At 38.2% G+C, this 14,333-nt stretch overlaps 1 protein-coding gene across 9 annotated transcripts in view; it reads right to left on the minus strand.

Moving 5' to 3' along the window:
- LOC117213806 (fat-like cadherin-related tumor suppressor homolog) overlaps positions 1 to 14,333 on the minus strand; it is a 342,029-nt gene that overhangs the window by 51,370 nt on the left and 276,326 nt on the right. For all 9 annotated transcript variants that reach the window (XM_033459475.1, XM_033459479.1, XM_033459478.1 and 6 more), the window contains exons 4-5: positions 14,064 to 14,268; positions 1,137 to 1,198 (exon numbers count right to left, since the gene is read on the minus strand). In XM_033459475.1, the coding sequence (XP_033315366.1) occupies positions 1,137 to 1,198; positions 14,064 to 14,268 (267 nt within the window). The remainder of the gene's footprint in view (positions 1 to 1,136; positions 1,199 to 14,063; positions 14,269 to 14,333) is intronic.

Raw genomic sequence — 14,333 nt, forward strand, 5'->3', positions numbered from 1 at the left:
TTCCCCTTCCGCCATTTCGATTAACAACCAGGAATTATTAGAAAGTAATGAAAAAAGTAGTTTGGTTGGAGCAATTAACGAAGAACCTCTAAGCCCGAGCAAAAAGGATTTAGAATCTGCATTATAGCGTTTCATCGCGATCTGAGAAATTCGGCGTCGCCTCGTCATGGCCTGACTTGCGTGAATCCAGCTTAACCCGACCACGGTTCGTGTGCAAAGAGCCAACTACGCGACCACGTACACATCGACGCATGATTATACTTAGCGTAAGGTGATTATTTTGCTGAAGCTACTTGGGAGTCGGACAACTAGTATTAAGCCGGGTACGGTATCGCGTCAAAACTTTCCGGGATCTGCTGGTAATCGCGTCAGAAAATAAACGATTAAGGGGATACAGAACTTGTGTTGCATACGAATGCACCGTGAAAAGGACCTGATTGTAATTTTGAAAGCGTAATTTATGAATTTTGTGAGGCGCGGCTTAGAATTCGAGACATAGAAATTAAATAAGGGTTGCTTACCACGCGAAGATGAATTTCTATTATACGATTTTTGTATTTTTTGTAATTTCTATTATACGAATTTTGTAGCTATTGGATCCAAATAAATCTAGTTTATGTGTTTAGCGCAGTATAATTTAGATTTTCATATAGGAATTAAATAAGATTGAGTTTCAAGGAATTATACACGATTGAATTTTCTAGATGTTGCATATAAAGAACCAGAAAAAATTTATGAACAGTATGTTTAATTGAAAATACGTACATGTCACGGAGAAAATTTAGCGGAATGCAATAAAGATGTAAATTTGCATTTTGATATCGTTTGCATATTACGTGCATACGATTAAATATACGTTCGAATTTATTTCCAAAAAACAAATCCTGACAAAAATTAATTTCAAATAACAAGTTTGCATACAGGTTAAATACGTGGAATGCCATCAACCTGCAATTTATGTATCATTCCGTATTCAATGTAACATGACCCGTTCGATTAATCGCAAGACAACGACGCGTCACCCAAAAAATCCAGGACTCTCACAAATAACGGCTGATTCATGGTCCCGAATCAAATTTCAATGTATACATTTTCTTTTTCTCCGTTTACGAATAATAATTCGTATGCAAACTCACCTCGAGAACATGTTCCGCTTGGTTTTCTCGATCGAGTTTCCGGCCGCTGGTCGTGATCAAACCTGAAACATAATTAAATAGAGAATTAGATCAGCAACCTTAATAAATCCCGATTAAACGGTGTTTCAATTAAGGTTTCTGGGCTGACGTTTTATCGTCGAGTACCGACCGGTAAACCGACGCCACCGAGCAAACCGGAGGACAATTCTCCGTGGCAATTTACGGTGAAATGAAAAGGCCTCAATTAGCGGGACAAAGATTAGCTCGATGCCCACGGTTTCCACGAAATTATAGCGTTCAGATTTCACCGGAATCCCGTCGAACTCGTCTCTCTATTCTTTCCCTCGTTGTTCACATTTTCTCCCTTCACCTCTTTTCTCTCGTCTCTTTTTCATTTTCTATGCAATTACGCTAAGATATACATACTGTAGCTGCTGAATGTATTCGTGCATTTATCGTAGAAAATTTGTATGAATATATTATGTGTGTTGTACAAGATTTTCTGAAACTTCTGAAATTTATTGGTAACAAAGTATATATTGCAAGTATATATACATTTAGTAAAAAGCTGATATGACACGGATAGAGGTCTTAAATATATAATTAGTGCTAAAGATGGCCTCGTTAAATATTATAGCTTCCCATAATGTATATATGACTGCATAAATACTTTATTGACTTTTTCAAACTTTGCAAACGTAATTATGATAGCCACATCTCATTACAGTGCTAGTGAAATTTCAAAATGTTTCTTGTAGCACACATAATATTACAATATTTTCATAAAGAGATTCCATGTGTGTTTAAATACTCTCGAGTGCCACTGTATATTTACGCACATACAGTATATTTTATTTCACACCCACGATTCAATGCACGATATTCAGGGATTCGTTTGTGGTTTCACTTGGCGAAAATTCGAGGACTAACGATGACCGACGATGGATATGCCGTTCCGTTCGTTCAATTCGCAGCGAAGAACGAACGGTTTTCCGTCACAGCGTGGAATCGAAAAGGCTCGAATGCCTCGCGGACACCGGGCGTTTCGCGCATCCGTCTGCTTTCGACGAGTGTCGTCGAAAAATAATTGAGGGAAGGGGAAAAAAATGAGAGTTTCGGGTCTGGCATTGTCTGTAGCCGAGCTTCGAACGTCGGCGATCGAGAAACGTCGACGTGGTAATTGGGTTTCGGCCTTCTATTCGTCGCGGAGACCGTAACAATTTCGCGGCAAATTGTTCTCCGCGACGCGTCCCTTCTCGTTTTTCCGCCGATGTTCGTCGCCAGAAACGAAAGAAATTCGATCCGGAGAAAGACTGAAAAGGGGAAACGTTTCTTACGATTGATTTGATGCTGCACAGATGGGAGAGAAGATTAATTATTTATAAGAAGAATGGATGATCGAAATGAGACTGAAGCGTTGATATTATCGTTTAAATGGGTTAAATTAAAATTTGCCCGTCGATGAGTAAAATAAAAATATATTTTTGACGAAGAAAGTGTAGCACGAATGTTCTCTTGTTCGAATAAGTCGAAATAAAAATTAATTTGAACTGTACTATTTAGTATTATTGACTCTTGCAATAATTTTTGCAACGACTTCTTTTGAAAGTTAGAAAGAATCTTCCATTTCGTTAAGCTACACCTACAACGTAATAATTTTAACTATGTTTCAGTATGTAGCATCTACCAGAGCAACTTTTTGACAGGATGACAGAAGATTTAACCGGATGCAGACAGTTTCCGGACTCTGAGAACGTTTCTAAAAGCAACATTGCAGAACAAAAACGAAGCCCCTGAAAATATTTCCAGAGTACATTGTCCGGCGGTCGCATTCCTTTTTTTCTGCACATTCTGCACGATTTCTCCGGCTTCCGGCAATGGTAGCAAACGACACAGATTTTATATTTCAACCGGAAATACTAATCAGGTTAAGAAGCCGCATGTTTCTATTTTGCGAAGAAGCGAGATGTTTGGCACGCGTGCGCGAAATTTACCAAACCTCTGATTCTGTGCATTCCATTACACTTCAAGTGGGGAACGCTTGAATTTCGTGGATGCGAAATATATTGAACGCGGCTGTGTTCACGAAGCTAATTATCGACCAAATTCATGCGCTAATTAGAAAGCTTTATCTAGCTCCTTGAGGTCTGATTTATTCAATAGGGAATATTATCAAAAATTGCGTAAAAATGAATTGTTGGTTAAATTTCTGTAATTCAATCGTAATTTATTTTCAAATATTCCCTTCTTCTGTTGACGTATCTTTTGTCTACTACTTTCAGAGATAAAAAACAATTTACAGATACATTCGTCCAATAATATCCACATATAAATTTAAATTACGTAGCGAGGCTGTAAAAGAAAGAAATTAATTACAACATTGAACATAATTGACGAAACGAGCATGAATACCCAATTAGCTTTTGGTATGGTAAAGAATCAATTACAATTGCAAATGAAATTTTCAGTAGGTAAATGAAGATTTGTATACATTAAAATTCGAATAGATGCTAACAAAGTTCGACCGTTTCGATATTCTTCAACTGTATAATTCAGTTTGGTTACTGTTGAACAACATCAGGATCATATAATCTATTTTTTATAACGAAATCAAACATGTCATTTATGACGCATTTCAACTAATATTCAACAGCTGCTTGCACTCCCAAATTTTCTGTAAATTACATAAAAAATGCGCAGTTTACTAATAACAAAAGCTCGTGCTTGCGTGTATTATATAATTAGAAATACAAAGCTGTCGGATCATACAGGGCCATCAACACAAAATGACGATACGCGTCATTTGATCGAATCGAGCCTCAGATCACAATCACGGGTCGACATAAAAAATTGACAAGAAACTACAGTACAGTCGTCAAATGCAATATCGTTGCTCGAATACGATGCTGGTACGACGTACACTTTTCTGGCCAAAAGATTCGACGTGGTAATAAAGGTCGACGTTCTGCCAACGTGCGCTTTTCTCGTTGGAATCACTGGTGAAACGAGAAAAAGGGGAAGGTTAGAAGGGTGAGATGACGCGACGAATGTACAGGGTGAGTCTGAAAGGTTGTTGGAAAATTTACGAGGGTGATACACGCGTGTCAAAGCTAAGATATGTAAACGACAAAATGGAACCACGATAGAGTCGAGTCCTTTTTCGGTTCGCATTGCAGTGTCCAGCTGGAGATGATTTTCGTGTGGTCACCGATATGGAGTTGGTTTTTATATGGAATTTAGAGAAACTTTCGAATAACAGAGTGAAAGAATGGATTGATGTTTTTTTGATTTTTCTATAGTTACGTAACATGAAAATTAAAATAGTTCTGAAAATGCTCTATTCTTTCTAGGTATTTAAATAATTAATAATAACAGATACTCTCTACGATTCTTTTATATTTATTAATTATTGGATTTTACTGAGATCGTTTAATTCCTATATTCCTTTTGCAAGTCCTTTTTTATTGAAGAAATATGTAACAAAAGCTAAAACGGAAAACGAAAGATTTACATTAAACTACATTATATGCGTACCAATTTAAATAACATTTTAATATAATGTACGTAATTTAATACGTTTAATGGCGCTCTTCCGATTCAAAAACGATCCAAAACTCTTACAAAACAAGCTACATTATTTCTATTCCCATGATTCATTCGCATCACCCTCTAGGCTCGATCCACATAAGAAAAGAATGGTCACGAGGAACGAGAGATCGTCGAAAAATAAAGTGAACAAGACGAAGTGAAAAAGAAAGGGAAAGCCTGATACCGGTAAAAACTCGACGACGAATAGAAAAGTTCACGACGTAGAACGCATTTAAATAATTGCTTTTCGTTTTGGTCCCTCGGTCTCATCACATCGAGACATCGTCGTCTCGACTGACTCACCCGAATGAACGCGCGGCTCGTCACACGTAGACAGCTTTCTCCGCGAGAAATTCGTTATCGGAAATCAAAACTATTCGCGATATTATCGACAGTACTATCTGGTTCCGCCGATATACCAAGATGTGCCGCTATCATCAGATCAGAACGGATTTATTTTTCGTCTCCCCGGAGCACAACCGACGACGTTCATCCCCGAGATCTCGAAGCCCGCCGGCAGCTTACTCTATGACGACTGCTAAAAAATGTTCCGTGGAAAACCGTGGGACCAGCCAGCTTCCCCGGAGAAATTTTTTCCCCTGCACAGTTCACGTCGCGTCGTCGAGCGTGATTTCCGGTGCAGAGTGTCGCAGAGGTTCTTTTCACGTGCATTCGAGGAGCATCCCCGTCGCGTGAAAATATCGCGACTGAACGAGCAGTGTTGCGTATATGGGCTGCGTATTTGAACGAGGAAAAATTGTGAATCGAAGTTTGAGAAGGGTTTTTGGGGGACAGAGAAATGTTAGTGACACCTTAGAAATTAGAATTGTATATACTGCGTTATTGATCAAGTTTGATTTATGTTAAAAATGAATTATACACTATATTTACGTTTGTTACGACTAAGCCTAAGTGAAACGAATCGAAATGAAACGGATGTGTTTTTATTAATTTCCAATTGCGTGATGATCGAAGTCTTTTTTAACGGGTTAAATGGTCGCATATTATTTGTTAGTTTCGCGAACACAGGTCGTAATCGAGCTTAAACTTTAAAATAACGTAAAATATTCAATAACATACATTCTACAACAAACTAATCCGATGCCAAAACGAAATGCAGCGCAAGTAACAAGTTGTAATATTATTGTAGCGTCCCGATGAAAAGTGGTTCATCAAGCATAATTCATTTTCATAGAATTAGCACGTGATCGAAATCAAGGCAGAACTCGAGAATCGGCAGATTTATCGCGGTCACGTGTTATTTAGGTATGCAAATTACGCATCTTGCTCCACAGATCGGTAAAGGTGAAACTCCGGCGAGTTGAAGGCACGAAATCAGGACGCTTGGAAATTTAACGAGCGCCGGTACAATCAGAAGCCGCCATTGATCGCGTATGAAGAATCGAAACAATTGCTACCTATCGACGTGTACGTATCGCTTTGAATTGCAAATGCGTCGCGGGATCTTAAAATTCGTGCCGGATCGGCTTGTGTTTTTCGGTCATGTCGGGCTATCGACCTTATTCCATCGGTTCCGATCGTCGAATAAACTCGGATAAACTCGCGAACGCGATTCTAGAAGCTCTCAATCGACGACATAGGACTTTCGTATTGAGTTTCCACGTGAACAGGTGTTAAACGAAGGAACGAGCGAACGGGATAAAAATAAAAGAGCGAAATCGCAGGGTTGAATGAGCCGGGCTGAACACGCTGGTTGCGACTGAATTTCGCGCTCGAAATGTGCGACGAGAGTTTGGTAGAAGAAAAAGTAGATTTACCGAGTTTTATATTCATCAAGTTAAGGATACGCGAATAAAATATAGCTTTCGTCATGTTTGCAGGAAATTTCAGAAACTTCAAATATTTCAAAAGCATAAAAATAGAAACAATAAATGACCAGAGAAACGTATAAACAGATAAATAAATATGTATATTGGAAACTAATAGTTAATACTCGTGTGACGATAGCGTCGCGTCACAGGTCATCATATTGTTACGTAACTTTGTATAATAGATATTAAAGTATCACGATTTCAAATAAAAGTATAGTAAAATTTAGTCAGATTCAACGAAGGATAAAACGAGGAGTACATAGTTAAAAGCTGAACATTGAAATGTGAATATATTTCAAAACGGATTGAAAATATATTAATACAATGAAAGTATTAAAAATGTACTAATGATCCATTATTTTGCATAAATATAAAATTTCGATTCAAATATCTTTTCAATTGCACGAATAACCAAAATAATATCCCTATCGCCGTTCGCCTGTTCGAATACTCGATTGCAGCAGACATAAAAAAACCTTTTCGTGATAAAACGCGATGTTCACCGGATACGACTAACCTGTTTCACTGGCGCATGTGTACACACAGCTTTCCCCGGGCTGCAGCGTATTACACAGCCGAGGGAGCCGTGGTATCTGATCTAATCCTCGCAATAGCATTCCCAAAACGCCGTGATTATCCGTTATTATTTCCTGTGTTTCTTTAAATAAAAACAATACAGCTGGTGAACCGTAAACGTAACAACCGCGCGAAATTAGATCGCTTCCCGGTGACTCGCGCTGTAACTTATGCAATCTCGTCCGTAGTAGTCGGCTCTTTAAGCAGCGTTTACGTTAGGCAACTTTTGCTCGATTGACCGAGCCGATTGATCGATCTCGAATCATTGAAACTCAGTTGAAAGTTTTCTCGTGTAAACCAAATTTCAATCAAGTGGAAAAACCTTCGAACAACTTGTGATCGCCTAAACTGAAGTTATCCATTTGTCCACTTTTGATCCAACGATTTATTTTTACGTCACGTAATTACGAATTGCGTTAGGCTTCGCGATTTGTTCTTTTGGTTTCCGCGAACTCGTTCGTTCTGCTTTTCGTTCGAATCGGGAACGGTTGAAGAAAGGAAATGGAGAAGTGTTTCGTTACGTGCGCGTAATTGCGATAACGAACCTGAGGGAGTTATGCTGTACAATGTACATGCGATTTCTGACCTTCTTTCCGAGTTGATTGTTGGGATGTTTTATGGCCGGAATCGTGCTGCAGTTCATTGTGCAGTGTCTTTTCTTTTTACTGGATCCTATCGGCCGACAGTTCTTTCTTTCGTTTTTATATGCGAATGTCAGAGATGTAACGAAGAAGCAGTTTTACTTTGTTAGAAATTTGAGAATGTTACGCGTCGTTAATCGCAAGCTTATCTTTGTGCAAAAGAATTTTCATTTGTAATCGAGTACATGAGATAGTAGCAAAGTTTGAAAACAGAGTATTAATAAATTTACAGATCTAGCATCTCATAAAAATGTATAAATATTATTATCAGAGGAAGAATTCCATTTTAATTAATACTCTGACAAATATTCTGTTCTCATATCATTAACATTCGCCTTTTTCCAAATTTACAAAAATTCCTATAGTAAAATATCCATTTATAATCAGGCGAAAATCCAGAGTTCGTGTTTCCAATTTCCAAACTCGACGCAATTCTTGGTTCGATAGTAACACTGAATGAAATAGACATAAATTCTAGTTGTTTTATCATCACCACCATCAGCATCAATCAATACATTAAATGCTTATTAACGAGCAAATAATTCATCTTGGTACCTCGCGTTCATCTCTCTTCCTATCAGAAACATTTACGATTACCTCCGGCCAACTCTCCATTCCCTCAACGATAATTCATAGAATCAGGCATCGCTACCATCTTGCGTCTTTCGATTCCCACAAAGGCCGGCGATTGCATCGGTTCACAAATCGCCGAGCGATTACAGTACGCACGCGTGCGTAGTTCCTAATCGCAGCGATCAATTTCGCGTTCGCGAGACGAAGAGAAAGTACGCGTATAAGCATACGTTTATACCTTGCAAAATGGCCAGGGTGAAATTCCCGGCTAAACGACCTATCTGTTCTTCACGCACGATCATCGTAGTTACCATGGCGATCCGTAGGCTTATTTCGAATCTCCCCGGCTTGTTTCTAAATCTGCGTATTCGCCGACTAAGCAGAATCCACGTAAACGTTCATGATCAGTCGGATATTCTGATAAGTATTTTTGACGCACACTTGTCGACTACTCTAATGTTAGATATGTTCTACTCTCGCATCGTACAAGATACTGCGTAGTTTTGATTACAATTTTGATCGCTCATTTTTAATTATTTTTTGTAGATTGATGTTAAATTTATAGATTAACGCGTTGACCGCCAGCCGGATTTTATATATTTTTCCCTGGTAACTGTAATAGATTGAAACATGCTACGATATAATATTTAATTTTTGCAAAATATTACGTTATATTGACAAACTTCTTTTCTGACAATGTTGTCTAAATCATCCACATCATTAAAAAATTTGTACTTCATAAAATTTATCTTATCTTGATTACTTTAAAAAATTTAATCGCACGGGCTATCAACGATCTTGACAGTCAACGTGTTCGTTGAAATAAATTGATAGAACGTGTGGAAAGATTATTCGCACAATTGACGGATAATAAAACGTAACTTTAAAGAACGTCAAAATTTCGAAGCAATTCCAAGAACTTCCTATATCTTCCTATTCCTTATTCCATCAAGATTCAAGCATCACGGAGCTCCATCAATTTGTCGCTCAGCAGCCGTAGAACCGTCAGTTCTGTGAGATCGAAATTCATTTCCGACGATCCCGCGGATATATCCTGGTTGAACCGCGGAAGCCTAAAAGCGCTTAACTTCCAGCTACCATTTGATCTAGCGTGCTCGACGCATCGAATTCCCGCTGGAGATCGCGAAATCGGCTTAACGGACTCGACGACCGCGTTAAACCACGCAACGTTTTACGCAACCCTGTAGTCTCCTACATATTTATCCGAGATTATTACGCTTTGTCACAGACGATCCACCGGATAAACAGCTTAGAGAAAAAGAAGCAACCGAATGCGTTCGCGTTTCACTTAATCACTGTATTAGGTTAAGTCGCGTATACACACGCTGTGCAAATGGTTTCGTGCATTGTTGATGAAAGGAATATGCCGAGGTCGTGTTACACTAATCTTTTGGCTCGTGACAGTAATTGCGAGAATCAGCAGAAAACCAGTGTAAATGGCACAGATTCTTTAAAACCCTTTTTGTTATAGAGGAAATTTTGATACGAGAAAAATCATTTGAAAATATTAATGTATTGTGGCTGTGATTACATTGTACTATGTTTTCTGGCGAGCTAAGAAAAAATTATAAAAATACATTTTATCGGAATAAATTATTTTTGTAATTACTGGAAATCTTTAGTTTCTTTATATTATTTAATGCCAGTTCGCTATGCATGGAATTTTGAATCAAGCATTTTAATTATTTCAGCTTTTGAATATTATAGGTGGATCGACTGATTATATAACCACTCTTTAAAAAAAATATTAAATGGTGAGAATACTAATCATTAAAAAAATACAAAAAAAAAATAGTGAATTATGAAGTTAGTATAAAATATTATTTAATGTTTGACACGACGAAGAAATAAAAAAACCAGGATTCTGTATATTCCCAGGTTAAAGGATCAAAAAGTCGAATTTCTAATCTCTCACAAATTTCATTAAAAAATGTAGGTCAGCTGTGACTAGTCTGGTGAATATAAAGAGTAAAGAAGCGAAAGTATAAATTCAAAAGATTTACTTTTAAATTCGATCTCCAGCAGGCACACGGTTCTCAACATCTTCATCGTTTCAATCTCATCATGATTTCACATAAATAAGGATCATAACCTCACCCCAATCCGAGATCCACTTCACGCATCGAGGTATTCACCTAGCAAAAAGCCGACTCTCTTCATCTACTTCAATCCGGGCCAGCGAACAACCTCTTGGAATCGTCGGTACGTGCATCGAAACGCGCGATACAGCGTACGTGCGAGATACTTTGTGAATCATGGAGTACGATTTATTTTCAAGCCATTCGGCCAATCGAAACATCGTTCATTCCATGAAACAAAAGTGGGATCAGTGACTTTTCAACGTGGCAACGATACCTATATCAAATTCTATCGAAAGGAAAGAAATAAACTAGAAAATATGAATATACGAAACGATCGGTAGCAACGCTAGAGATTGCGAATGTTTATGTAATTTATGGGACATCTAGGTACGAAAATGTATAGAATGTTCAAAGTGTTTAAATTATTTGCTATGTACGATTCGTGGATTGCAGGTAGAATTTTGCTTATTAAATTTAAAAAAGGCTATCTCTCATACGTATAATAATAATAATTCTCAAAATATTTTCTGGACAACTGGACTATGGTAATGTCTGTATTTCTCAATGATTCACTCGAAACTCTGTTTTCTCGTTAATTATATGACACTTTTATATATCACATGATTTTCTGAATCGTTGCTGACGTTATCAATAAGTTACCATAAATCGCAATTCGTACTGGTCTCAACAGAGAAATTCTTTTTAGACAAATTTTTATCCTCTCGATTTATATTATTAAAAAAACAAATGGAACAAATCTCTACCTACAGGTTCGATTTCTCTAGTTCATAGAGACACGAAATGACAGAAAAATCCGTAGGCTTCTTATCACAGTGTGAATGCGCCACAGAAATCGAAGATGAAGAACCATTTCTCGCGGACCAACGCGGAATCATTGTTCGATAACCCAACGACACTCGACGAGATACGACTCATTTTTTATTGACCGGCGTTCCACTCGTACGAGCATCGAATGGCGACTCTTCTAGCTCGTTTTTCGTTTCGTTCTACAGTTTCCTTCGGTCACCCAGTTCGTCCTCGACGCGTACATTTTTCTCCCCTTATCGAACGCAAAAAAAGAAAGAGAAGGAAAAAGGTAGAGGTGTCTTTTCGTAATTTCTGGGCCGACAATCCAAGAACCGTGGAAAGTTTCCCGTGGCTCGGGAAGACTGATGAATACGAATCAGCGGACGGTCGACTTTTTAATTACAAGCCGTCTTCTACCGGTGTAAGCAATTTTCCGCACCGCCTCCCATCGATCTTCGAGATGACTGGGAATAAATGACCGCTTACGAAACTTCTGGAGGAAAGGCGATGCCGCTGCGAGGTGAACGTACACCGATTGAATGAATGATGTGTAATTCCGATTTGCAGAGACTTTCGTTCCGCGTTTGCCCGTTTTGTAATTAACCATTGCGAATTTCTTGCAGAAAATTGGGATGACGAAGAAAACGAATGAAACGATCTCTCGATTTTCATCTCCAAGATTTATTCGTTCGAAGGTTATTATCAAGCTAAACTGTAAAAGCTATAAATATCTGTCTTAAACATCATCATAAGCAATGCAACTATCGACATTTATTTACTATAAAATACTAATGGTACGTATGTTTCGTATGCGATATCAGAAATGCAGACACAATCATAAACATAAAGAAATAATTATTTTCCGAGATATTCGTTATTTTTTTACATTATCGAAGTATTAAAATGGATTTAATATCCACACTGCGCGTTCAGAATTATCCTACCTCGTTATCTCCCTATAATTTCGCTCCATTAATAAACCGTCAATCATTATTTATTAGCAGTTTCCCCTTTTCTCTGGTCTTCTATGTTCCGGGAAAGTGACTCGCGTCACAGAAGCGGAAGCGTCGGAGTCATTGTTTTCGACTTACGCGATAACGTATGCAAATTCGCCCGATCAAGCCGCGCCATTCATTATTCATCGTTTCTGGTGGAACGGTTGTGTTAGCCCGCGAAATTACGAAACGATGAAAAGTAAGAAACTCGTTATTGAAAGGAAAAGGAGAAGAAAGTAGCGGGACGCGGTTATATTACTGATCAGGGGGTGTGGAAAAGTGGAACTGAAGATGAAAGGGCGATGATACTGCGCGTAAATAGGCACGCGTACACCAGACGAGTGAGAATCAATTTTAATGCGGGACAATTTGCGATACAAATTCGATTCGACCCTCGGTGAATAATCTTGGCGGGCCAGCGACCGATTAAATCAGACTTTCAAATGAACCCAGAGGGGTGAAATTGGACTTTTAATTTGAGCGTCGGCTTCGTACAAGTGGCCCCGGTTATTGCTATCTTCATTAAATCGAATCTTTCTTCTAATCGTCAATTTACCGTTAAGCGATATGGAAATATCGAATCGCAGCGAATAAATCTTGTTTATTGGAATATTATGGAGAGCTTCATGCTCGAAGCGTTAAAATTGGCGCGCGCCTGCAGCGTCGATAATTTCCTGCCTGACTCTTCATCTTTGATATTTAAGCTCTTTAATTAGGAGAGCTCGTAATGGCAGGTTTGCAATCGAAATTACATATGTATCCTGACAGTGAAAAGACAGAGCTGTTAAAAAGACACGAATGAAGAGATAAAGATGTTTCAAATATCGAGATCTTTTTTCGATCGAAAATTTTATGTGAAGTGGAATTAAAATATTAATAGTCAGAAAGCGTTGGGAAATAGACTGTACATCATCATGATCAAAATATCGTTTCATGATGTAACGAGAGAGAAAGAGAGAGAGAGAGAGAGAGAGAGAGAATCTCGCGCCAGCCGTCAAATATAAATAACTTACGGGCTATAATTAAAATTTATTGTTCACAAAGAGCTATAAAACCAGACTATTGTGATACTCAGAAGTGAAAGCAAATTGAAACTTTCGAGCTCAATGATAAAAATTAAACGAAGGTAACGTGCAATTTTATTATCGTTCGCTGCAGTTTAAACCATGCCTTGTGTCTTTATGCCAATTCATCGTTACGATATGCATTCGCTTCAACTAGCTCCTATCTCTTTAATTCATCGCGAGAACTGACAGGGGTCAATCTATGTGACAGAACGCCATTATTAAATAGATTGAGGGCGAAACTACCACCCATTACGTTTAATCGGAGCCATCGTCCAAGTCAAACATTTATTAAAATTTCTTTCTCGATAAATTCAAATACGAATGTATCAACCGAGCAAGTGTTTTACGTTAGTACTAGAACTATCGACTATTAAAATACAGAAGTTGCTATCATGAAAAGACACATAACGCAGTAAGAAAATATATTTTCCGAAAAATTATTCAGATCTTCGAAAATGCAGTATTATAGACCTATAAAATAACTCGGAAATATCATGAATTTTGAGCAATCCAATAATTCTGATGTTGATATCTTCCCATCTTCTTCAATCCACATTTCTTGATTGAAATTTCAAAAAGCTCGAACTTATTTTCTTGCTCTGATTTATTTTCGAATTGTCGTTATTAAAATCCTCATTCATAGAAGGGCAAATTGATCTCGTTACAGCCAAGGACCGTTGTAGCCAATCTATTTCGATTCTGTGACAAGATATTGGCTCTTTTCTGACTGACCATGTGGAACTTACCGGTGGTGGAGTTGATGAGAAAATAACCTTCCGGATTGCCGCTGGTGATGGAAAAAGTGAATTGTTGGGGCGAGACGTCGCGATCGAACGCCTGGATTTGAAGAACGCTCACACCTGCCGGAGAGTTCTCCAGAACCGATGGATAATAGACTGGAACTTCAGTCAACGGGGTGTTGTCGTTCCTGTCCAGCACCTCCACGTACACCTGCACGAAAATCGGCTGTGAATTATTTACGAGAGGTAGATAAGTCCTCGCTACTGTGCGTTTGC

The sequence above is a fragment of the Bombus bifarius genome, unplaced genomic scaffold (genome assembly GCF_011952205.1).
Source record: "Bombus bifarius isolate JDL3187 unplaced genomic scaffold, Bbif_JDL3187 scf7180000009125, whole genome shotgun sequence".
Classification (NCBI taxonomy): domain Eukaryota; kingdom Metazoa; phylum Arthropoda; class Insecta; order Hymenoptera; family Apidae; genus Bombus; species Bombus bifarius.